Below are 25014 nucleotides of genomic sequence, written 5' to 3'. Positions count from 1 at the left end.
CACCAGCACCGGTAACTCCAAGCCGCATCCCGGCTCCCAACCCTCTGCTTTTTCCTCCGTTAATGTGGAGATGCACGGCCCATGCTCCCAGCAAGGACTCACCCTCTCTGCATGTGATCCCATTCCCTCTTACCAGCTCAAGGATACTGTTTCAGCAATTCTCCTCTCTCCTATATCACATCAGTTTTGTGCTTTTGTTTCTTTGTTGGTTGCTTGGTTTATTGATCTCCACTGGATTATTCCAGCAGCACACAAACATGGATGTTTCTTCTCTCATCTTTAAAATCAAAATCTTTCCTGACTCACTTCTCTCTTCAGCTTCAGCTACCACTCCAATTATCTTTCCTTTAGAGCAAAAATCCAAGAATGTGCCATGTACTTTTTGTTATCTCTAATTTCTCTTTTCCCACCCTTATCAGGATTTCACCCCTGCTTCACTGCCAAAACAGCTATATCAAGGTTTCAAACAAACTCCATTTCACTAAGCCCAGAAGTTGATCCTCAGCTTTCATATTCATAACCTAGCAACCATATTCGGCACCGTTGATCTCTCCTTTTTCTGTAAAACTATCTTCATTTAGCTACCATGACATCACACGTTCCCTTTTCAACTGTTCTTTTTCAGTCTCCTCTGCTGATTGCTCCTCATCTTCCTAACATCATAGTGTTGGGATATCTCCAGGCTCAGTCCTCGAACCTCTTCTTCCTATCTTCACCCTCCTCCTTGTTGATCTTACTTGTTCTCACGGTTTTAAAAACCATCAATCTGCAAGTGACTTACTAATTTATTTATGCAGCCAGAGCTTATGCCATGAACTGCAGACCCAGTTCTCCAACTGCTTATTCTATATCCCTTCTTGGTTATCTAATAGGATCTCCAATTCTCCAATTTAACATAGCAAAACAGAGTCCACGACTGTCTCCCCAAATCTGGCTCTCCCTGCAATCTTCCCCAACTAGTGAGCAACCTCTCCAACATTCTAAACCTTGGGAATTATCCTCAACTGTTTCCTTCCTCTTCCTACCATATCCAATTCAAATCCTACCAACAATATTTTCAATATATACACAAAATCTGACAACTTTCAGTACCACTGCTACCACCACCCCAGTTCAAGTCACCATCATTTCTGGCCTCAATTATTATAAATTCTAACTGGCTCTCCCTAGTTTTGCCCTTTGCTCTTCTTATTCGTGCAACAGGCATAATCTTGCCTCAGATAAATTCTATTAAATATTAAAATGTTATCAAATTCCAAAATGTTTTGGAATTTGTTAGTGGTGATAGTATTTGTGAATATACTAAAAATAAAAAATCACTGAACTGTATACTTTAAAATGACACAGTTTTGAGTCCAGTCCTGTGGCATGATGGGTAAAGCCACCATTAATATGGGCGCCAGCATCCCATATGGGCACTAGTTCAAGTCCCAGCTGCTCCACTTCTGATCCAGCTCCCTGTTAATGTGCCCAGGAAAGTAGTGGAAGATAGCCCAAGTGTTTGGGCCCCTGCACCCATGTGAGAGACCCAGTAGAAGCTCCTGGCTTTGGATTGGCCCAGCTCTGGCCGTTGTGGCCATTTAGGATGTGAACCAGCACATGGAAGACCTCTCTCTCTCTCTTTCTCTCCCTCTCCCTCTCTCTAATTCTACTTTTCAAATAAATAAATAAATCTTTTTTAAAAGGACACAGTTTTATGTTATATGAATTATATGTTGATAGAAAATAAGTTCTTCAATGCAATGTGGTATCTTGGATTGGATTCTAGAATAGTAAAAGGACATTAATGGAAAAAAATTAGTGAAATTCGAATAAATTTGCTATTTAGTTAATCATATTGTACCAACATTGATTTCTTAATTTTAGCAATTTTGTCATGGTTATGTAAATATGTTAACATTACAGAAACTGCATAAAAGTTACATGAGAATTCTCTGTACTGCCATTGTAACATTTTTATACACCTAAAATTATATAAAATAAAGTGCTCATTTTAAAAATATAGGCCTACATTTAGCCAAGCAGTTAAAACTCTGGTTAAGATGCCTATGTCCCGGCCGGCGCCGCGGCTCACTAGGCTAATCCTCCGCCTGGCGGCGCCGGCACACCGGGTTCTAGTCCCGGTCGGGGCGCCGGATTCTGTCCCGGTGGCCCCTCTTCCAGGCCAGCCCTCTGCTGTGGCCAGGGAGTGCAGTGGAGGATGGCCCAGGTGCTTGGGCCCTGCACCCCATGGGAGACCAGGAAAAGCACCTGGCTCCTGGCTCCTGCCATCGGATCAGCGCGGTGCGCCGGCCGCAGGGCGCCGGCCGCGGCGGCCATTGGAGGGTGAACCAACGGCAAAGGAAGACCTTTCTCTCTGTCTCTCTCTCTCACTGTCCACTCTGCCTGTCAAAAAAAAAAAAAAAAAAAAAAAAAGATGCCTATGTCCCCTACCAGAGTACCTGGATTCAATTCCCAGTTCTGGCTCCTGATTCCAGCTTCCTGATAAAGCAGACACTGGGAGACAGTGGTGATGGCTCCTATAGATAGTTGGGCTCCTACCACCCACATGGGAGGCCTGGATTAAGTTCCTGGCTCCTAGCTTTGGCCCCAATCTGGCCTCAGCACAGTCCTAGCTTTTGTTACACCTGGAAATGTGCTCACTCTTCCTTTCTCTCTTTCTGTAAAATCAATCAAATTAAACAAAAAAATTTAAAAAAGTCAGACCCTATCATTTCCCTAGTCAACACGTCACCAATATTTGTGCACATATTGTATCCTTCCTTCCCCCTTCACTACACTGAGTGCTCCCTTAGAGGTGGAGATATTTTTTCACCAAGAAAACAGAACCTAACACAGCCAGGCACATAAAGTGTGTTCAAAAGCACAATTGTTTTTCTTTTCTTCTGCACGGGGACGCCTTCCCTTAAGTTAACCTGGGGAAAAGCTGCATTTGTTAAGACCCAGATTAAATGTACCCCTCCTTTCTGAGCCTTCAGTAACTCCCAAGAAGAGGCAGCTGCTCTCTTCCATCTTCCTATAAATATTTTCTTCATCCCTTTAAATTTTTAAAAACTTACTATTACTTTTATTTGAGAGGCACAGAGACAGAGAGAGAACTACCATTCAGTGGTTCATTTACCAAGTATCTACAACAGCCAGGGCCAGAGCCAAAAGCTAGGAATACAATCCAGGTCCCCTAAGTGAGTGGTAGGAACCCAGTTACTTGAACAATCACCACTGCCACCCAGGGTCGGCAATGGTGGGAAGCTGAAGCCAGGAGCCAGAGCTGAGAATCAAACTGAGGCACTCTGACATAGGATGTGGGCATCTTAACTGGGGTAAGTGCTTGCTTCCTGCATTCCTTTATTATATCATCTATACTGTATTGTAGCTGTTCATTTGCCCTCTTATGACAGTGCCTGGTAATATTAGGTACATGACACAAGCTTATTGAGTGAATCAATCCACAAATCACTTCTAGATTCTCTCTTTTTTCTCCTCCGGCAATTTGGATGGAGGGAACAGGGTTGTGGCCCCAATGGATGTTTCTTGGAGGCCCCTTTAATAGTCAATGAAGATTGCTGTGTACTAACAGGAACCTAGACGGTATAGAAAAAAAGATTGTTGGTTAATTCATTTACAAATTACAAAGGCAGATGATGCTTGCAATTCTGATTGGACTTCCCATAGACTTTGTATTGGTTTTAAAAATCAGATTAAGTCTCCTCCAGCAGCTTGCTCCCACAGGCTTTGGGGAGATGAAAGTGTCAGCATGCCTCTGCAGCCACAGCAGGAAACTTGTTGCCTAGAAAAATCAATTCTGATTATCATAAGAGCCGAGCACAACATGGTGCACTCAGGAACTGTCTCCACATTCCTGGGGCCATAGGACTTGTCAGAGTTCCAGTCTCCCAGTTCAGCCTCCAGACTCCTCTGTGCTGCCCGTAGGTCTCCAGCTTATGTTTAAGCAGTTGGATTTCACCCTCCTGAAGGTAGCAGGAGGAGCAGTGTCAGTTTGCCTAGGTTTGCATGTCTATCTGACTCCAGTAAAGTTTTGGCAAGCCCCACTTGCCTAAAGACATGTGCTTCGCCCTAGTTTTTATAAGGAATAAAGCTGTCATGTTACTCCCCATCTCTGACTCCTGCAGCTATTGCTCAACTGATTCCAAAGTTAAGTGTAGAAGAAGAGGAGGGCCATTTATGAACCTTGTAGAAGCTTAACAAAAATTATCTGCTGGATGTTTACTTTGTTCCAGTCACTATGTTGGTGCTTTGGATAAATTATTTCTTTCACCTTATCACCAACACAGCAAAACATATGGGCTATTTAGAAACACATAAGTGTCTTAGTACCAAGGGCTTCAGAGGAGAAAGATGAAGAGAAAGAAAGAGGAAGGAGAAGAGTGGTATCAGGACAGACTCAGGAAAAAGGACAGCGACCTTTAAGTCCTTCACAAAGACAGACTTTTGAATCTGCAATAAAAGAATGATGGAGGGGCCAGTGCTGTGGCATAGCTGCCACCTGCAGTGCTGGCATCCCATATGGGCGCTGGTTCGAGTCCCAGCTGCTCTACTTCTGATGCAGCTCACTGCTATGGCCTGGGAAAGCAGTAGAAGATGGCCCAAGTCCTTGGGTCCCTGCATGGGTGTGGGAGACACAGAAGCTCCTGGCTCCTAGCTTCAGATAGGTACAGCTCCAGCCATTGCAACAATTTGGGGAGTAAACCAACGGTTGAAAGACTCCTCTCTCTCTCTCTCTGCCTCTGCCTCTCTGTAAATCTACCTTTCAAATAAATAAATAGGCTGGCGCAGCAGCTCACTAGGCTAATAATCTTCTGCCTGTGGCACCGGCACCCCAGGTTCTAGTCCCAGTTGGGGTGCTGGATTCTGTCCCAGTTGCCCCTCTTCCAGTCCAGCTCTCTGCTGTGGCCTGGGAAGGCAATAGAGGATGGCCCAAGTCCTTGGGCCCTGCACCCACATGGGAGACCAGGAGGAAACACCTGGCTCCTGGCTTCGGATCGGCGCAGAGCCAGCCATAGCGGCCATTTGGGGGGTGAACCAATAGAAGGAAGACCTTTCTCTCTGTCTCTATCTCTCTCACTGTTTAACTCTACCTGTCAAAAAATAAATAAATAAATCTTTTTTTAAAAAAAAAAAAAAGAATGCTGGAGAGGCCAACCAGCCCATTCCCTAGTGTGTGTATAAGTAACCCCAGATGTGAGACACACCTGTTTTTCAAGCCTTCTAGATAGGCAGGTCCAAAACAGCCTCACTGGTGACAGTAGGAAAGAAGAGACAGACTCTGGCCTTCCACAACACAGTGGACAGGGCCTGCAGTGGGGTGTTATGGTGAAGACTACCAGCTGAGCTGGCCTGTTTAAGCTGTCAACAGAGTGGAGCATGAAGCCCCACTGCAAGAGAGCCAAGGTACAGTTCAGGGATTCCTGGGCTCTGAGTCCCAGTGCCTGAGATGAAGATCCTTCCCTTTAGGGTCTTGACCACAGATGAAATGAGACCCTCTTTATGTGCACAGTGTATATCTCCCTGCTGAGTGTAAACTCCATGTGAGCAGGAAGGGTGTAATTGTATCCCAACCCTCCTACAATGTCTGACACAGAGTGAGCACCAGATATATGTCTATTGAATGACTGAAATGTTTAAGTTTACCTTTTTGGCTCTACATAGATAACTTGACATCTCTGGCCTCAACCACCTATTCTATAGAGAAATAAGTACCTCCCCAAGTCAGAGGGAAGGTGTGAAGGACATAAAGGAAGATTTAAGGCACACACAAGAAGAGTCTGCATGGCTGCCAACATCCTCATGGTCCCTACTTGAGGCTTCCTAGTTCTCCGGGGACCTCCTCTTCCATGTCCTCACTTGATCATCTGTCGCTCCCCCTCTTCGTGGAGGAACGACACTAAACCCTGCGCTGTTCTTTCGTCTGCTCGGCCCTCCCTGGGTTTGCTGCTGGTTCTTCCCGGGTTGGCTACCGACCCTTCCACCTCCATGGAAGGGCGGTTCCCCCTGGCCACATTCCCCACTTCCGCAGGGGAGCGGCACACCGCCGGCCGGCTCTCTCGGGGGCTGCACAGGTGTTCCCTTAGATGTTCCCCTTAGATGTTCCTGGTGCATGTTGTCTCTCTCCTCCTTTATAGTCCTCCTCCGCCAATCCCAACTCGGCTGCCCACACGCCGAGTACGCTGCTCTCCAATCAGGAACAAGTCCTACAGTTTATTGGCTGAACTGGAGGCAGCTGTGTAGAAGCTGTTTTCTCCTCTCCCAGCGCCATATTGTGGGAGAGCAGATGCATAGAATAAGTCTTAATTCCAGTAACAGTATAGTCCGAGTTGCTCCCCACAATCATCACAGCAATCCATGAGGCAAGGAGTCTAGAGAAGATGATCTACGTGATAGCTGGGTAGGCAGGCCCATGGAAAGGAAGAGTAACCCAAATCACACAATGACTGCAGGAGAGAGGACCGGAACTCAAGACTCCAGGAGTCCTGGGTTCACCCAGTCCCCCACAGACACCCAGACTCTTCCCTTGACCAGCACCAGAACTGACAGCTCCTGCAATGAGCCCCACAGGGAAGTGGTAGAAGCCCCTCCTGTTCTTCTCTTCCCATGGGTCTCCAGGAGTTGCTTGGCAACCAGCACTCGGCAGTCAGTGGCCACCAGTCGGTTTCGTTGCTGTGGAGTTACCAAGTCTCCCTCTGTTCACATTTGTGTGTGTTCTCACTCCCTTTTAATGAGACTTCTCCCCTAACCCCACCTCCTCAGTATGAGTTTCTTCTCTGGTCCACAATAATTAGCCTCCCAGGAAACAGAGTGTACGCTCAGGGACCTAGGTGGCAAGGGGCCCCAGGGAATAAGGAAGGCCCAAAACCCTTATGACCCAGCATCCCCTGGAGATGACAGAAACTCCTACTGTGGGTGGTCCTGCTCAGAAATGCCCATAACCTCCTCTTCCTTGCTTTCCACCTTCCACCTTGATGCTGACTTTCTGGAATCCCTCAAGAAAGACCAAATGAATTGGAGGAATTTAACTGAACCCTCAATACTTTGCTGGTGAGTCACTGGATGCCATTCTAGCACCCCAGGAACCTCAGATGGGAATGGGACATTCCCATTGGAATGGGACACCATGACCCTTTGCGTGTGACCCAGGAGGCAGACATACTTGCCAGGCACAATACTGTAATATCACCCTCAATAAAGTTGTACATCCCACAGTTAAAGATATTATCTACTCATAGAAGCTAAGTGACTTACCAAAGCTCACGTATCTCAAAAAGAAAAATCACAGACCTTTTGTATTCATTAGTATACCTAAGTAAATACTTGCATATGTGCTCCTTCTTCTTTTATGATACATTGTTCATCAAATTCTGTAAATTCTAATCCTAAATCTCCCATTTCCATCCATTATCTCATTTTTGTCAGTCTTAGTGTTACAGACTGAATGTTTCTGTCCTCCTCACCCAACTTCACATGTTGAGAGTCTAATCGCCCAGTGACATGTGGAGATGAGGCTCCAAGGAAGTTATCAAGATTAAATGAGGTCCTATGGCGAGGCCCCGATCCAACAGGATTAGTATCACTATAAAAAGAAGCACCAAAGAATTCATGCTCTTTCTTCTGTGCCCATGAATGAAGGGAAGGCCATGTGACCACATAGTGAGAAGGCAGCTATCTGCAACCCAAGAGGTGGGCCTTCCCCTGACATCCACCTACTGGTTCATTGATTTTGGATTTCCAGCCTCCACGACCATCAGACACAAATTTCAGTTGTATAAGCCACCTAGGCTGTGGTGTTTGTTATAATAGCCCATGCAGATGAACATGAAGGCACTTCAAAAAAGTTCACAGAAAATGGAATTAAAGGACAAGCTTATTTTGGTGCAAAAAAAACCTTGAAATTCATGCATAACTTTTTTGATAATATACATTTTCCATAAACTTGTTAAAAACCCCTCATATCCAAACCACTGATCTTTCTCTTCCTGTGGGGAGCAACTGGGAGCAACTCAGACTAGACTAAGTTACTGGAATTAAGACTTATTCTATGCATCTGCTTTCCCACAATATGGCGCTGAGAAGGGAAACAGCTTCTACACAGCTGCCTCCAGTTCAACCAATAAACTGTGGGACCTGCTCCTGATTGGAGGAGAGCAGCGTACTCGGCGTGTGGGTAGCAGAGTTGGGATTGGTGGAAGAGGACTATAAAGGAGGAGAGAGACAACATGTACCAGGAACATCTAAGGGGAACATCTATCTGAAGGAACACCTGTGCAGCCCCCGAGAGAGCCGGCCGGCGGTGTGCCGCTCCCCCGCGGAAGTGGGGAATGTGGCAGGGGGAACCGCCCTTCCACAGAGGTGGAAGGGTCGGTAGCCAACCCGGGAAGAACCAGCAGCAAACCCGGGGAGGGCCGAGCAGACGAAAGAACAGCGCAGGGTCCTGTGTCATTCCTCCACGAAGACGGGGAGCGACATAATGGTGCCGTGACTCAGATATGAAGCCTAGGCAGGGTTCTGTGTCGTTCCCCCATGAAGACGGGGAGCGACATAATGGTGCCGTGACTCGGATAGGAAACCTAGGAGGGAAGAAGCAGGAAAATACCGGAGAGAGAGACTAGCGAAGAGCCTAGGGAAAAGCCGGACAGAAAAGGTGCCGGAAGAAGCTATCGAAAGCCTAGGCATAGACTCGGATACGTGGGAAAGAAGTTAGGATTTAAAGTGAAAGCAAGAAGAAACTTAGACTCAGATACGGACTGCAGGTTGAAAGTGAAAGTGAAACCTATAAGAAACTTAGACTTGGATACGGACTGTGGGGAGAGGCCAGGAGAAATGAGGGAGGAATATTGTTGGAAGAAAACTTAGGGAAACATACCGGGTAGAGAAAAATGTTAGGGAGGATGAAGCCGCGAGTGCAGGCCGAGGTGGAGACATAAGCCATCTTGGAATTCTTCAAGTCAGCCCAGGGAGCAAGAGGCGAAGATCTGGAACCAGAAGCAGAGACGTGGGCCGCCAGGTTGGAATTCGCCAGGTTAGTCCGGGCAACTTGGACTGAATGCTGGTGGTGGCGGAAACGTGAGCTGGGGCTGTGTGACTCGCGGAAGCCGCCGTGTGCAGAGAGAGCACAGGGCGTGAATAGATAGGGAACGCGGGGCTGGCGCGAGGCAGTGGTACGGACGCGAAGGGCGTGGAGACTGTGGAGCGCGCGAAGCCAAGCCTCGCAGAGCCGGGAAGCCGCGCAGATGAGAGAGGCGCGGGCTGAAGCGGCTCAGAGCCGGGAAGCCGCCGAGAAGCAGCCTCGGGGCGGGCGCCGGGAAGCCGCAGGGATAAGAGAAACAGAAGTTTAGAAGTAAAATGAGAGAAATAGGAATGCTGGAAGATAGAAGCAAAATGGGAGAAATAGGAATGCTCGGAGATAGAGAAATAGAGAAATAGAAGGCCTCCCCACAACATGGCAATGAGAGAGCTTGGATTCGGTCTGCCTGATTAGTGAGGCGATGAGCACCTGCGGGCGGCTAGCAGCTTATGCGCCGCAGGTCACTGAAGACAGGCACGTTATCAACACCAATAAGTCACCCCACAACATGGCAATGAGAGAGCTTGGATTCGGTCTGCCTGATTAGGGCGATAAGCACCAGCAGGCAGCTCGACCAGAGTATGAGCTGCAGGTCACCGAAGATAGGCACGAATCAACACCAATAAGCCTCCCCACAATATGGCAATGAGAAGGCTTGGATTCGGTTTGCCTGATTGCTAGGGCTTGTAAGCACCTGCAGGCAGAACAGAGCATGCGCTGCAGGGCACCGAACACAGGCACGCATCAGCGCCTAAAAACCTCCTCACAACATGGCGAAGAGAGGACCAGGATTCGGTTTGCCTGATTGATAGGACTTGTAAGAACCTGTGGGCAACTCTAGCAAGCAGAGCAGAGTGTGTGCCGCGGGGCACCGAAGACAGGCGCGTATCAACGCCAAAAATAAAAAGAAAGGGGGATCTGTGGGGAGCAACTGGGAGCAACTCGGACTAGACTAAGTTACTGGAATTAAGACTTATTCTATGCATCTGCTTTCCCACAATATGGCGCTGAGAAGGGAAACAGCTTCTACATAGCTGCCTCCAGTTCAACCAATAAACTGTGGGACCTGCTCCTGATTGGAGGAGAGCAGCGTACTCGGCGTGTGGGTAGCAGAGTTGGGATTGGTGGAAGAGGACTATAAAGGAGGAGAGAGACAACATGCACCAGGAACATCTAAGGGGAACACCTGTGCAGCCCCCGAGAGAGCCGGCCGGCGGTGTGCCGCTCCCCCGCGGAAGTGGGGAATGTGGCAGGGGGAACCGCCCTTCCACGGAGGTGGAAGGGTCGGTAGCCAACCCGGGAAGAACCAGCAGCAAACCCGGGGAGTGCCAAGCAGATGAAAGAACAGCGCAGGGTCCTGTGTCGTTCCTCCATGAAGACGGGGAGCGACACTTCCTTTTTTAAAAAAATATCTATTTATTTGGCAGAATGATAGAGGGAGAGACAAAGAACAAGGTCTTCCATCTACTGATTCACTCTCCAAATGGCCACAATGAGATCTCCCATTGGGTGGCAGGGGCCCCAAACACTAGGGCCATCTTCCACTGCTTCCTCAGATGCACTAGCAAGCAGGGAACTGGATCAGAAGCAGAGCAGCTGGGACTTTAACTGGCACTCTGATATGGGATGCCAGTGTCATAAGCAATGGCTTAACCAGCTAAGCCACAATGCCAGCTCCTTTTCTTTCTTTTTTTCTATAGCTGGTCAATACTTTACACTTATGTGTATACACATACACACACACAACACACACACACATATATATTTAAGTTTGTTTATTTATTTGAAAGTCAGAATTACAGAGAGAGCTTCCATCTGCTGGTTCACTCCCCAAATGGCCACAACAGCCAGGACTAGGCCAGGTCAAAGCCAGGAGCCAGGAGCTTCACCCAAGCCTTCCCTGTGGGTATACTGGAGCCATCTTCCACTGCCTTCCCAGACTCATTAGCCAGGACTTGGATCAGAAATAGAGCAGCTGGGACTTGAACCGTATGGGATGCCAGCACAGCAGACTGCGGCTTAATCTGCTACGCCATACCAGTGGCCCCAATACAAATACATATTTAAACAGCTTTATGAGATAAAATTGATATACTAAAAGTATACATATATAATGTATACATGCCATGAGCTTGGGTTCTTTGCCTCATTTCCACCTACCAGAGATTTTTATAAAATTTTTGCAAACCTGACTTTATGAAAACTTCCTATGGCTTCCCAAGGTCTCTATGATAGTGGTCTCCAGACTTCTACCACTTTAAGTAAGAAAAACTTAGATATAGCACGCACAATCTATGCATATTTACTTAGATTATATATATCTATATATCTACTTCCATACAGAAATTAAAATATTTTAAAATGAAGTAAGCAATATCTAAATGTTCAAATTTTGTTTTATGAACAGTACAGAAAACTGTTTTTGGTATATTGAAGCCTACATGTATACACATGAAAACACTTTGTTTTGTCATTTTTTTTTAGCAAAAGCATCCTGATTAATTCAGACCTAATTAGATCATCATTGATTTTATCTTAAAGTGCAGCTAACAGTGAACTTGTGCTAATCATTGGAAAAACATCAATTCAGCCATTTTATTATGCTCACTTGGGTTCACTATAATTAATATGGTCTTCAACCAAAGGGTCCTTTATAGGACTTATTAAAAGCCATATATTGGCTGGTGCCATGGCTCACTAGGCTAATCCTCCGCCTGGGGCACCAGCACCCCGGGTTCTAGTCCTGGTCGGGGTGCTGGATTCTGTCCCGATCACTCCTCTTCCAGTCCAGCTCTCTGCTGTGGCCTGGGAAGGGAAGGCAGTGGAGGATGGCCCAAGTGCTTGGGCCCTGTACCCGCATGGGAGACCAGGAGAAGCACCTGGCTCCTGGCTTCGGATTGGTGCAGCGTGCCGGCTGTGGCGGCCAGTTGAGGGGTGAACCAATGGAAGGAAGACCTTTCTCTCTGTTTCTCTCTCTCACTGTCTAACTCTGTCAAAAATAATAATAATAAAAAGACTTGAAAAGCCACATATTCATTGTGAGTTTTCACTTAGCTAAAACTAGATAGTATAATCAATGAATCCACAGGCACAGGAAAGCCACAAAAGCTCAAAATAGGCTGAAAACACACAAAGAGTGAGGGAGCCATCACTGCCAAGCACCTGGAAAGGTAGAATGGCTCCTCCGGTTCAAGATTTTTTTTTTATTATTATTCATTTTATTTATTTGAAAGGCAGAATTACAGAGATAGGGGGAGAACCAGAGAGAGAAAGAGAGGTCCTCCATCCATCCACTGGTTGACTCCCTAAATGGCCACCACAGCCAGGGCTGGGCCAGGCTGAACTTGGGAGCCAGGAGCTTCTTCTAGGTCTCCCACATGGGTGCAGAGGCCCAAGCACTTGGGCCATCTTCTGCTGCTTTCCTAGGTGCATTAGCAGGGAGCCAGACTGGAAGCAGATTTGCAAGAACTCAAACCAGCACCCATATGGGATGCCAGCACCACAGGCCATGGCTTCACCTGCCATGCAACCATGCTGGTTGCCCCCTCGAGATTTTTCAAGTGTAAGATATATGGGCTTCTAATACAGGGCTTGAATGAAAACATCTGTGTCAATCCACACAGTAAAACATTTTATATTCATAAATAAAAACAAGCTCTATTAATTTCCTCAGCTCCCTAAGGAATCACCAGACATATACGCTATGGGTAACGACAAGAACCTTTTGTTTCTTGTGCAAGTTCCCCCTGATCTCCAGTCTGCTGCCTGCAGCCTCTATGGCAAATCTCCCTCTCAGCTCCCCCATCCTGTTCTTTCACAACCCTGATTCAGTTCCACTCCCTGTGCCCCAGATACCATGTTCTCACACCCCTCTGTGCACTGGTTGCAAGGCTGATGTCAGACAACACAAATGAAAGCACTGGAACACACTAGGTGAGTGAATGGTTACTGCTGCTCACCATGACAGCTAAACTCGATCAGTGGTTCTCCAACAAAACCAGGTACAACACAGACTGTTGGACCCTCAACCCCAGAATTTCTAATTCAGTAGATCTGAGGTGGGGCATGAGAATTTGCATTTCTTCTTCTTTTTTTTTTTTTTTAATCCGAAACCAGGAGCCAGGTGCTTCTTCCTGGTCTCCCATGCGTGTACAGGGCCCAAGCACTTGGGCCATCCTCCACTGCCCTCCTAGTCCACAGCAGAGAGCGGGACAGAATCCGGCGCCCCAACTGAGACCAGAACCTGGGGTGCCAGCACCGCTGGTGGATGATTAGCCTAGTGAGCCGTGGCGCCGGCCAAGAATTCGCATTTCTAACAGATTCCCAAGTGATGCTGATGCGCTTGTTCTGGAGCCCACACTTTGAGAACCAATGAACTAGAGGACCTGCAATGATTTACGATTCCTCAATGTCCTTAATAGAGAGTAAAAGAACAAAATGACTATCTCCATATAAATTAATCTATGTAAATTACCTCTATATAAATATTTAACATTATCATAAATGGAGATATGAGTTTTATAAGACCTCAAATACATAATGTAGAGGAAAGAGTACATAATTTAGAATCAGAAGATCTGATCCCAAAAAGACAGATACTATATGTTTTCCCTGATCTGAGGTAACTAATAGAGTACCTCAAATGTAATATACTGGAGTGAAATGGACATTTTGAGATTCAATGACTGTTACAGCCTTTGTCTCTTCTGTTGAGGAACAGTGTTTTTTTTCTTCATACCATTTGTTGAACTCTTTTACTTAGTGTAGGGTTAACCTTATGATCATTAAGTAAACTAAAAATAGATCTTTGTAAAAATCAAGAGAGAATGGGAGAGGGAGGAGGAAGGTGTGGTGCGTGGGCGGAAGGGAGGGTAGAGTGGGAAGGATCATTATATATATATATATATATATATATATATATATATATATATATATATATGGAGCACAGCAAAAAAAAAAGATCTGAATCTGAATCCTACTTTATAGCTATCTAGTTGACTCAGAAGTGAGTGTCAATTTGTTCTGTAAAACAGAGGTATGTCAAAATAGTATCTATCAGGTGAGTGTTTGGCTTTGCATCTAAACACCACTCAGAACACCCACATCCCACATCATATGCCTGGAACTGAGTCCCCAGCTCTGTTCCCAGTCCCAGCTTCCTGCTCATGCACACGCTGGGAGGCAGCAAAAGATGACTGAAGTAACTGAGTCCCTTCCACTTGCATGGGAGACCTGGATTGAATTCTTGGCTTGTTCCAAGGCCATTTGCAGGCATCTGGGAAGATTTCTGTCTCTCAAAAAAAATAAATAAATAATATCTATCTCATAGTGTTAATTGTGAGGTGTTAATATATGAGAAGGAGAAAGTATGTAGCATAGCAGTTTAGACACCAATTAAGACATTCACATCCCATTTTGGAGTACTTGAGTTTAATACCTGTCTCCAGCTTCTTGCTAATGCATATCCTGGGAGGCTACAGGTATTGGCTCATGTAACTGGATACCTCCCACTTATATGAGACCTAGATTGCATTCCCAGCTTCAAGCCTGAGCTCTAGTCCAGCCTGAGCTGTGCCAGGCATTTGGGGAGTGAACCAGCAGATGGGAGGTCACTCTCTATTAACCTCTGTTTTTGTCTCTCTCCCTCTCAAAATTGTCCCAATAAGATATATGCACAATCTATTAATGTGTATTTAATGAGTAAAATGGACAGAAAATAAATAATGCTTGTTCTGAACACAGAAATCACAAATTTTCAACATTTACAATCCCAGTACAAATTCATTATTGAAAGGTATATGATCTACATGTAGATATATCATCCAAAATGCAGACATATTTTCTTAGCATCAATGAAAAATACCAGTAGTAGTAGTTGTGCTGGTCAACTTCCAAGACACTCCCTAATGGTCCTTTCTTCTCAGTATCTGTATCTTGATGGAGTAACCAATAGGACCTTCTGAGGCTAAGCCATAAGAGACACTGCCATTTCCCTTTGATTTCTGAGATCTCTCACTCTGGAAAGCCATCTGTGATGGAGTGAAGATGCTCTCAGAAGACCAAATGAGGAGAAAGTAAGGCCTTCTGCTAATAACATCCAGCACATCCTTCAGATGACTGCAACCCACACCAACCTGTGCGTGACCCCAAGCCACCTCAAATTTTTTACCCACAGAAACTGTGAAATAATACTGAATTACCGCCCAGTGCCACAGCTCACTAGGCTAATCCTCCGTCTTGCAGCGCCGGCACACCGGGTTCTAGTCCCGGTCGGGGCGCCGGATTCTGTCCCGGTTGCCCCTCTTGCAGGCCAGCTCTCTGCTGTGGCCAGGGAGTGCAGTGGAGGATGGCCCAAGTGCTTGGGCCCTGCACCCCATGGGAGACCAGGAGAAGCACCTGGCTCCTGCCACCAGATCAGCGCGGTGCGCTGGCCGTGGCGGCCATTGGAGGGTGAACCAACGGCAAAGGAAGACCTTTCTCTCTGTCTCTCTCTCTCTCTCACTGTCCACTCTGCCTATCAAAAAAAAAAAAAAATACTGAATTACCACTGTTGTTTCATGCCAACAAGTTTTGAAGTAATTTGCTATGATTCACACAGAAGCCAATATTTATTGTGCATTTTCTCTGCTCTAGGAAAGGTGCTAAATGTCCAAAATCTCTATGATGTAGATGCTACTATAATTCTCAAAGAAGAAAGAGGGGTGACCATTGTGACACAGTGGGTTAAGCTGAGACATAGGATGTCCAAATCCCATATTGGAGTGTCTAGTTCAAGTCCCAGCTACTTTGTACTTCCAACCCAGCCTTCTGCTAATGTGTCTGGGAGGCAGCGGATTATGACCCAGGTACCTGGGTTCCTGCCACCCATCTGGGAAACTTGGATGGAGTTTTTGGCTCCCAGTTTCAGCCTGGCCTAACTCCAGCTGTTGTGGGCATCTGGGGAGTGAACCAGTGGATGGAAGATAGATTTATCTTTCTTTTTTTCCTCTGCCCCACTCCACCCCATCATTCTGAATTTATGTATATATCTATTTGAAAGGCAGAGAGTTACAGGGAGGGTGAGAAGTCAGGGGAGAATACGAATGAATTTTCCATCCCTACATGGCCTCAATGACCAGAGCTGGATTGTGTCAAAGCCAGGAGCTGAAACTTCTGGGTCTTCCAGGTGGGTAGCACAGGCCCAAGCACTTAGGCCATCTTCTGCTTTCCCAGGCCCATTTGCAGGGAGCTGGATTGGAAGTGGATCATCCGGGACTTGAACTGGCAGTCAAATGGGATGCCAGGGCCACAGGTGGCAACTTAACCCACTGCACCACAACACGAACCCCTCTGCCTTTCAAATAAACAAATAAATCTTTAAAACAGAAGAAGAAAGGGTGGGCCAGGGAAGTTAAGTAATTTAGTCAAGTTTCCATGGCTAGAAAATGGAAGAAATAGAAATATGAACCCAGGTGTCTAATACCAAAGCCCAGTTCCTTGGTCACTCATTTATATAAGTCAGGATAAAGCCTCCTGAATAGTTAAGCAGCAGGTGCAACTGAACCCTCAGAGGAGAGAAAACATGTATAAAACCAGCACGGGGCAGCCCAGGGGCCAGACATGAAACAGCAGTAGTGCTGACAATGCTGTAAGATCCAGGAGTTCCAAGCTGGCCTCACCTCTCGGGCCTTGTACTGGCAGACTAGTAACCTCTCAGGACAGCCCTGTCCAAGATGCCCAGGACTCACCCATATCTGCAGCTTCACTCGTTTCTCATGACGGTAGACTGTCTTCACCTTGAAGTCGATGCCCACAGTGCTGACAAAGGCTGGGGTGAAGGTGTCATCAGCATAGCGGAAGAGGAAGGAGGTCTTGCCAACGCTGCTGTTGCCAATGATGAGCAGTTTGAACATATAATCAAAATTCTGGTCAGAGGCATCTTTGACCCCAGTTTTACCATCAGTCACTGAAGCCATCTGCAAGAGAAACATACAGTCATTCAGGAACACATTTCCAGTGTCTTCTTGAGTCACCAACCTCTAATGGTCACCCTACCATCCACACAATCAGTTCCCACTCCAGCATCACAGAGGAAATGCACACTAGTCAGCATCACTCCATTACTGCACCTGCCCCAATGTTGTTTTAGGATGGGGGCGGAAGCCAGCTCCTCTCATTCATTGCTTCAGCAAATATTTACAGAGCATGTTGCTCCAGGTCAAGCCCTGTACTGGGCATGGAGAACACAAATATGAATCAGACCTGGCGTCTGACCTCTGGGTGTTCACAGATGAGAAGAGCAGGCAAACACAGAGTAACAAAGCAGTAGGTAAGCGATAAGACAGAGGGAAGCCCTGGTTGAGGAAGTCCTTGGGAAGCTTCTAACCCAACCTAGAGGTGTGATGGACAACGAGAATCTCTGGCAGCAGGCAGTTGCTCAGCTGATTTTTTTTAAAGCTTCAAACAGCAAACACATGAACATTTCAGGAAGGGCTCAGTATAAGGGCTATTAGTTCCCTGGTTTAAAAAACTTTTACACAGGGACCAACATTGTGGTGCATTGGGTAAGCTATCACCTATAATGCTGGCATCGTGTATTAGAGGCAGTTCAAGTTCTAACTGCTCTGCTTCTGATCCAGCTCTCTGCTAATGTACTTGGAAAACCAGCAGAAAATGGCCCAAGTACTTGGACCCCTTCCAACCACATGGGAGACCCAGATGGAGTTCCAGGCTCCGGGTTTCAGTCTGGCCCAGTCCCAGCCATTGCAGCCATTTGGAGAGTGAACCAGTGATATAGGTTCACTGTCTCTTCTTTCAAATAAATAAATCTTTTTAAAAGTTTTATAGCTCCCCATAGCTGTAAAGATCAAGCCCAAACTGTTCAACTTGACAAAGAACCAACTAACCAAACTAACTACACAACCAAACTAACCAACTAACCAAAGAACCAACTCTCATAGTCTTTGCCCCAACATTTCTCCTCACTGACCTGTGGTATCTTTATATCAAACCACACACTTCACTCCAAATATGCCCTATTATTTCTTGCCTTTGACAATTTGTACACTTATTCTTTCTGCCTAGAATGCTCCTTCCTCCTAACAAACCCCTGTTATCCATGGAGGCCCAGAGCAAGCGTGCCTGGTAGAGGCACGCACTCCTGCTGCTGTGCTCCCAGAACACTCTGAGGGCACTCGTGTCATTTCAGAATTGTTTACTACCCTGGCTTCTCATTTAGACTGAGCATCTGGGACTTAACGTACTTCATTTCTGCATGCCTGGCTTCTAGTACAAACCCAAGCACATAACAGCGCTCAGTAAACGTGTGCTGAATTAATAAAAGTCACTTCATCACTCTGGGGCCTCAATCTCCCATCTGGGAAAAGGGGGGAACAATTTCTGCCCTGCTTTTCTCACGGGGCTCCTGTACGGCTCAAATTAGACAACAACGACTGAGATTTACAAACTGGTAAATTCACAGAGGTCTGGACATAAGTCCCTACTATTCCAAATCCTTCCAAGCTCAGATCCTTTATCTACTTGTACATTCATTCATTCATTCATTCCCTAAATATTTATTATGTGCCAGCATTGCCCCGCGCCCCACCCCCGGACTTCAGCCCTCTCAGACCTGTCACCACCCTCTCCTCTCCTAGAATGCTTCGAGTCTGAACCCCAGAGCCCAGTCTTTAATTGCTTCTTCTACATCTTGGACACCTCAGATCCTCTGCTTCTCCCCCTGAAACCTCTCCTTGAGCTCAGTACTGGGTGCTGAGATGCACTGGGTGATTGGTCGGAGGAGGTGGGAAGACAGTCCTAATGTGAGAGATGTCTGGGTTGTCACCCTCCTTAGAAATTTCTGCTGTTATCCTCAAAGGGAAAGAAGAGGAGTGAGACTGGTGGATTTGGCTCCATGGGCCTCTCAGTTGAACTGTAAGGACAAGAAGCTGATGAATGCAGAAGTGTTAAAGCCCTCTTGAAGAAAAGCCAGAGGAACATGGAGGATTATTAACAGTCCTTTGACAAAACTTCCCTAAATCTATTGACCTATCACCACAAGCCTCCTGTGGCCTCTCTTCTGTTTCCTGTTTGCTTCCAGCTCTAAGCTTTCATCACTGATCCTCAGCTCCCCCCTTGTCCTTATATCTGTCTGCCCCCTGACAAAGCTCCCTCAGCAGGTGTGAACCATGCACATGGTACTTGGAGACTGAAGTGTAGCATTTGTCCGCAGCAGGAAGACAGTGAGGATGGAGGGAAGAGTGCCATTGTCTGCTAACACTGTCTCATAGCCCCACTTTTCACTTTTTCATGACCCAAGATGCAGTCCGTTTCAAGAACAAAGGTTTCAAAGCTCAAAGGAATTACACTTTTTCTAGCCAAAGTAAGAAAAGCCACCACAACCACTCTATTCACACCATTCTCCACTCTGTAGCCAGTCTTCCTTCTTTATAAGAAAAAATGTCCATTATGAAAGTATATATACTGGGGCCGGTGCTGTGGCACAGCAGGTAAAACTGCCGCCTGCAGTGCCAGCATCCCGTATGGGTACCAGTTGGAGTCCCAGCTGTTCCACTTCTGGTCCATCTCTCTGATATGCCCTGGGAAGGCAGCAGAAGATGGCCCAAGTCACTGGGCTCCTGCACCCTCATGGGAAGACTCAGAGGAAGCTCCTGGCTCCTGGCTTCGGATCGGCGCAGCTCCGGCTGTTGTGGCCAATTGGGGAGTGAACCAGTGGATGGAAGACCTCTCTCTCTCTCTGCCTCTCCTTCTCTCTCTGTGTAACTCTGATTTTCAAATAAATAAGTAAATCTTTTTAAAAAATAAAAAGAAAGTATATACTCATTATATCAACTTCTAAATTCTATAAAAATTTAATATACAAAATTAAAATATAAAAATTTCAAGATTTATCAATAAATTTATATATTTATCTAAAGTTACAGAGAAACAGGGAGACAGATAGTAAGAGTGAGATCTTCATCCACTGGTTCACTCCCCAAATGGCCGCAACAGCTGAGGTTGGTCCAGCCTAAAATCAGAAGCCTAGAACTTCATCTGGATCTCTAATGTGGGTAGCAGGCTCCCAAACACTTTGGCCATTTTCTGCTGCTTTCTCAGGCACATTAGTAGGGAACTTTAAAAAATTTGTGCATTGGGAGGGGAGGAAGCAGAGTTGTGGCATAAGTAAAGGCACCTCCTGCAACACTGGCATCCCATATGGATGCTGGTTTAAGTCCCGGCTACTCCACTTCTGATCCAGCTCCCTGCTAACACGCCTGGAAAGGAGAAGATGGCTCAAAGTGTTTGGGCTTCTGCACCCATGTGAGAGACCCAAATGAAGCTCCTAGTTCCTGTTGTGGCTATCTGGGGAGTAAACCAGAAGATGGAAGACCTTGCTCTTTCTCTGTCTCTCCTTCTCTGTAACTCTTTCAAAATAAATAAATTTTAAAAATAATTTTTTAGGGGTCAGTGCTGTGGCACAGCAGGTAAAGCCGTCGCCTGCAGTGCTGGCATCCCATATGGGCATTGGTTCTAATCCTGGCTGCTCCATTTCCAATCCAGCTCTCTGCTGTGACCTGAGAAAGCACTAGAAGATGGCCCAAGCCCTTGGGTCCCTGAGAGACCCGGAAGAAGCCCCTGGCTCCTGGCTTCAGATCAGCACAGCTCTGGCCATTGTGGCCAATTGGGGAGTGAACCAGCGGATGGAAGACCTCTCTCTCTCTTTCTCTCTGCCTCTCCTTCTCTCTGTGTGTAACTCCGACTATCAAATAAATAAATAAATCTTTAAAAAATTAATTTTTAAACTAACTGACATCTCATCTACTCAGAAACTACTACTGTTGCCAGCGCCGCGGCTCATTAGGCTAATCCTCCGCCTTGCGGCGCCGGCACACCGGGTTCTAGTCCCGGTCGGGGCTCCGGATTCTGTCCCGGTTGCCCTTCTTCCAGGCCAGCTCTCTGCTGTGGCCCAGGAGTGCAGTGGAGGATGGCCCAGGTGCTTGGGCCCTGCACCCCATGGGAGACCAGGAAAAGCACCTGGCTCCTGGCTTTGGATCGGCACAGCGCTGGCCATGGTGGCCATTTGGGGAGTGGACCAACAGAAGGAAGACCTTTCTCTCTGTCTGTCTCTCTGTCTATGACTCTACCTGTCAAATAAAAAAATAAATAAATAAAAAAGTTAAGGTCATATGCATAGAATGTGCGTTATCACTTGGAAAAAGTACTTACAAAAGTGCTGAGACTTTTAAAACTACATTATATTCCATCCTATAGATTGGTCATAGGACAAATTCCTTAATGGTGTTACTGTCTTCAGAAACAGAGGTGTTTTTCATTTTAAGTTGTTTTTCTATTATTATTATTTACCATAAATTAAACCACAGTGAATACTTCTTTCTAGAAATTATTACTCATTTTCCTAATTTTTTCTGTAGAGAGATTTTTAGAAGTGGAATTGTTGGTCAAAGTAACTCTATTAAGGGCCGGTGCCGCGGCTCACTAGGCTAATCCTCCACCTAGCAGCGCTGGCACACCGGGTTCTAGTCCCGGTCGGGGCGCCGGATTCTGTCCCGGTTGCCCCTCTTCCAGGCCAGCTCTCTGCTGTGGCCAGGGAGTGCAGTGGAGGATGGCCAAAGTGCTTGGGCCCTGCACCCCATGGGAGACCAGGAAAAGCATCTGGCTCCTGGCTCCTGCCATCGGATCAGTGCGGTGCGCCGGCCGCAGCGCACTGGCCGCGGCGGCCATTGGAGGGTGAACCACCGGCAAAGGAAGACCTTTCTCTCTGTCTCTCTCTCTCACTGTCCACTCTGCCTGTCAAAAAAAAAAAAAAAAAAAAAGTAACTCTATTAAGACACAGATTTGGATCTTTATCTCAATATCATTTCCATTGTTTTATTTTATCCTCTAAATAACTCTGAGAAATAAAGTTGGAACAACAGGGATTATAATTACCATTTGATGAAGGAAATTGAAGTCCAGAAATGAAATCTCAGAGCTAACAACTAAAACTAGATTGCAGTGTTCTACCCCTCAGTTGAATTCTTGGGCAAATCGTATCACATTTATAAGACAGAGCATTTTCATCTTGGAGAAAATACCATCGCCTTCACAGAGCTATGGTACAACTAGAACGAGTGGTACTATATGTAAACAATCTGGCACAGTTTCTTGGTCCATGAGTGATGTTCAATAAATATTATTTCACTGGCCCCTTTCACTCATTTCTTCAGTAAAATCTTGTCCAATGTCTCCTTCCTAATCTAGACTCCATTATTTGTGCTTGTTTTACAACTGACCCTCTGCCTCCCTTTCTAAATCCTGACATGTTTTATCTAAACTTGTACCTATCAATACTGGACCTATAATAAATCCTTAAGGGACATGACTTTTTCAGCAAATATTTATTGAGAATTTTTCATGTGCCAGACTATCAAGACAGATGTCATATTGTTTGGCTTCATTTTCCTGAAGCAGCTAGTTTCTTAAATTGTTAGAATTAAAGGAGAATTTGGTGTGGCAGCTTTATCATAACCAAAAGCCTGGGAACTGGTCTCAGCTTTCACAGTAAGTCAACGTATGGATTTGGGGAAGTTCAGTGTGCCTTTAACTGATAATAATACATACTTCATAAGGCTGCTGTGAATTTTGAATTTTTATTTATCTATTCATTTTTATTTGAAAGGCAGAGATATATAGATACATACATACATACCTACATCAGTTCATTTATCTTCCATCTGCTGGTTCACTCCCCAAATGTACAAACAGCCAGAGTTGGGTCAGGATGGGAAGCCAGGAATCTGGAACTCAATCCAGGTCTCCCATGTGGGTGGCAATCCAAGTACTTGAGCCATTAACTGCTGCCTCTCAGGATATGTACTATCAAGAATCTAGAATTGGAAGTGGATCCAGGACTTGAATGCAGGCATTTCCACATGGGATGCATATTAACCACTGCGCCAAATGCCTGCTCTGCAGCTATGAATTTTTAATTAATTTAAAAATTTTTTATTTTATCTGAAACACAGAAAGGCAAAGAAAAAGACATCAGGGTGGGGGGATGATGGTGTTGTAGTGTAGCAGGTAAATCTACTGCCTACAACGCTGGCATCCCATATGGGTGCTGGTTCATGTCCAGGCTGCTCCACTTCTGATCCAGCTCCCTACGAATAGCCTGGGAAAAGCAGAGGAGGATGGTCAAAGTGCTTGGACCCCTGCCACCCATGTGGGAGAACAGATGAAGCTCCTGGCTTCCGGCTTTCGACTGGCCCAGCGCTGGACATTTTGGCCATCTAGGAAGTGAACCAGTGGATGGATGATCTCTCCCTCTCTGACTCTCTCCCTCTCTCTCTATAACTCTTTCACGATAAAAAAAATTAAAAAAAAAAAAAAGAAATAAAAGAAAGATCTTCCATCTACTGGCTCATTCTCCAAAAGATGTCAAAAGCCAGAGCTAAGCCAGGCCAAAACCAGGAGCCAGCAGCCAGGGACTCAACCTGGGTCTCTCACATATGTGGCAGGGACCCAAGGACTTGAGTCAACACTTGCTTCCTTCCAGAGTATGCACTAACAGGAATCTGGAATCAGAAACAGAGCCAGTACTTGAACCTAGGTACTCTGATATGGATGCAAGGATTTCAAGTGGCATTTTTTTTAAATTATTTATTTGAGAGGCAGAGTTACAGACAAAGAGAGGGAGAGATAGAGAGAGAAAGAGAGATTTCCATCTGCTGGTTCACTTCCCAGATGGCCATAATGACCAGAGCTGGACAGATCTGAAGCAGGAGCCAAGGGCTTCTTGCAAGTCTCCCATGTGGGTGCAGGGGCCCAAGCACTTGGGCCATCTTCTGCTACTTTCCCAGGCCATTAGCAAGGAGCTGGATTGGTGGTGCAGCAGCTGGGACTTGAACTGGTGCCCATACGGGATGCTGGTGTTGTAGGAAGAGGCTTAACCTACTACACCATGGTGCCGACCCCATCAAATGCCATCTTAACATCTGTGACAAATGCCCACTACTGTGCATTTTAAGTAAGAGAATGTATATAAGTGTGCTGCAGATGCTGTGTTGAGAAAAAAATTCACATGGCCTTTTGTGGAATCAGCAGGAAATTTGCCTGCCTTTAGTAGCTATGCCTACTATAGGTGTAAAAGTGAAGAATGATGGCAAGATTAAAAACTAGCCTCAATTTCTGGTCTTATCAAATCCCCCTTCTTTGTTTTACAGTTTAAAAAAACTGAGGTTCCACAAAGAAAAGTGATTTGTCCAAGTTCACATAGCAAGTTAGCTTATGACTAGAATTCCTGTTATCTAAGGACTCCCAGGTTTGACTCAATTTAAGGAAAACAAAACCACAACAAATTTTAGCATGCGTAAAGAAGCATCCCAATACACTGAGCATCGCATTACCTACTGTACTTGCTTTGCTATACTGTCAACATCAGCTGTGTGCACTCAGTGTGACTTTCCCATAGATGGTGTGAGAACTGGGAGAGGAGCACACAGCCCAGGGTTCAGAGGAAAGCCCACAGAGGGATCATCTCAGTAATGTGGCGGGGGCGGCACAGACACAGGAAAGAAAGGCAAAAAAGCATCTCAGCAGGCAGCTGCCTGAGGCAGATCTGAGCAGACAGGTCAGCCAGTGCACAGTGGCGCGTGCACAGCTGCATCTGTAAGATAAGCATCCATCAAATCTTCCCTCTTTTTTTGGTGACAGACATAAAATGTTAAAGCTGGGTAGCTCACTGTCTCTGAGACACACAATACAGCTGAAGACCCAGGAACCATGTGGGAAGGCTTCTCTAGTCCCAGGCTGGGGGAAAGAGAGAAATGGCTCTTCCAAGGGTCGTTGTGAAAAAACAAGTAACACTTTCAGTCTGCAGAAATCAGCACCTAAGATAGAAGCCAACTTTAGCCAGGAAAGGGCAGGGAGAGAAGACACAGCCCTGAAACCAGCGAGAC

The 25014-nt window shown here is 46.0% G+C and overlaps 1 protein-coding gene and 1 long non-coding RNA gene across 3 annotated transcripts in view; one reads left to right on the top strand and one right to left on the bottom strand.

The window, feature by feature from the left end:
* The window catches only part of LOC138850651 (uncharacterized), a 111985-nt gene that overhangs the window by 47537 nt on the left and 39434 nt on the right, over window positions 1–25014 (top strand). The gene's annotated exons all lie outside the window — the stretch shown is intronic.
* Window positions 1–25014, bottom strand: part of RAB3B (RAB3B, member RAS oncogene family) — a 74464-nt gene that overhangs the window by 46615 nt on the left and 2835 nt on the right. For both annotated transcript variants that reach the window (XM_002715098.5, XM_051857805.2), the window contains exon 2: window positions 16804–17031. In XM_002715098.5, coding sequence (XP_002715144.1) covers window positions 16804–17031 — 228 coding nt within the window. The remainder of the gene's footprint in view (window positions 1–16803; window positions 17032–25014) is intronic.

This window comes from Oryctolagus cuniculus, chromosome 7 (genome assembly GCF_964237555.1).
Source record: "Oryctolagus cuniculus chromosome 7, mOryCun1.1, whole genome shotgun sequence".
NCBI lineage: Eukaryota > Metazoa > Chordata > Mammalia > Lagomorpha > Leporidae > Oryctolagus > Oryctolagus cuniculus.
This window is presented reverse-complemented; position numbering and strand designations above follow the sequence as displayed.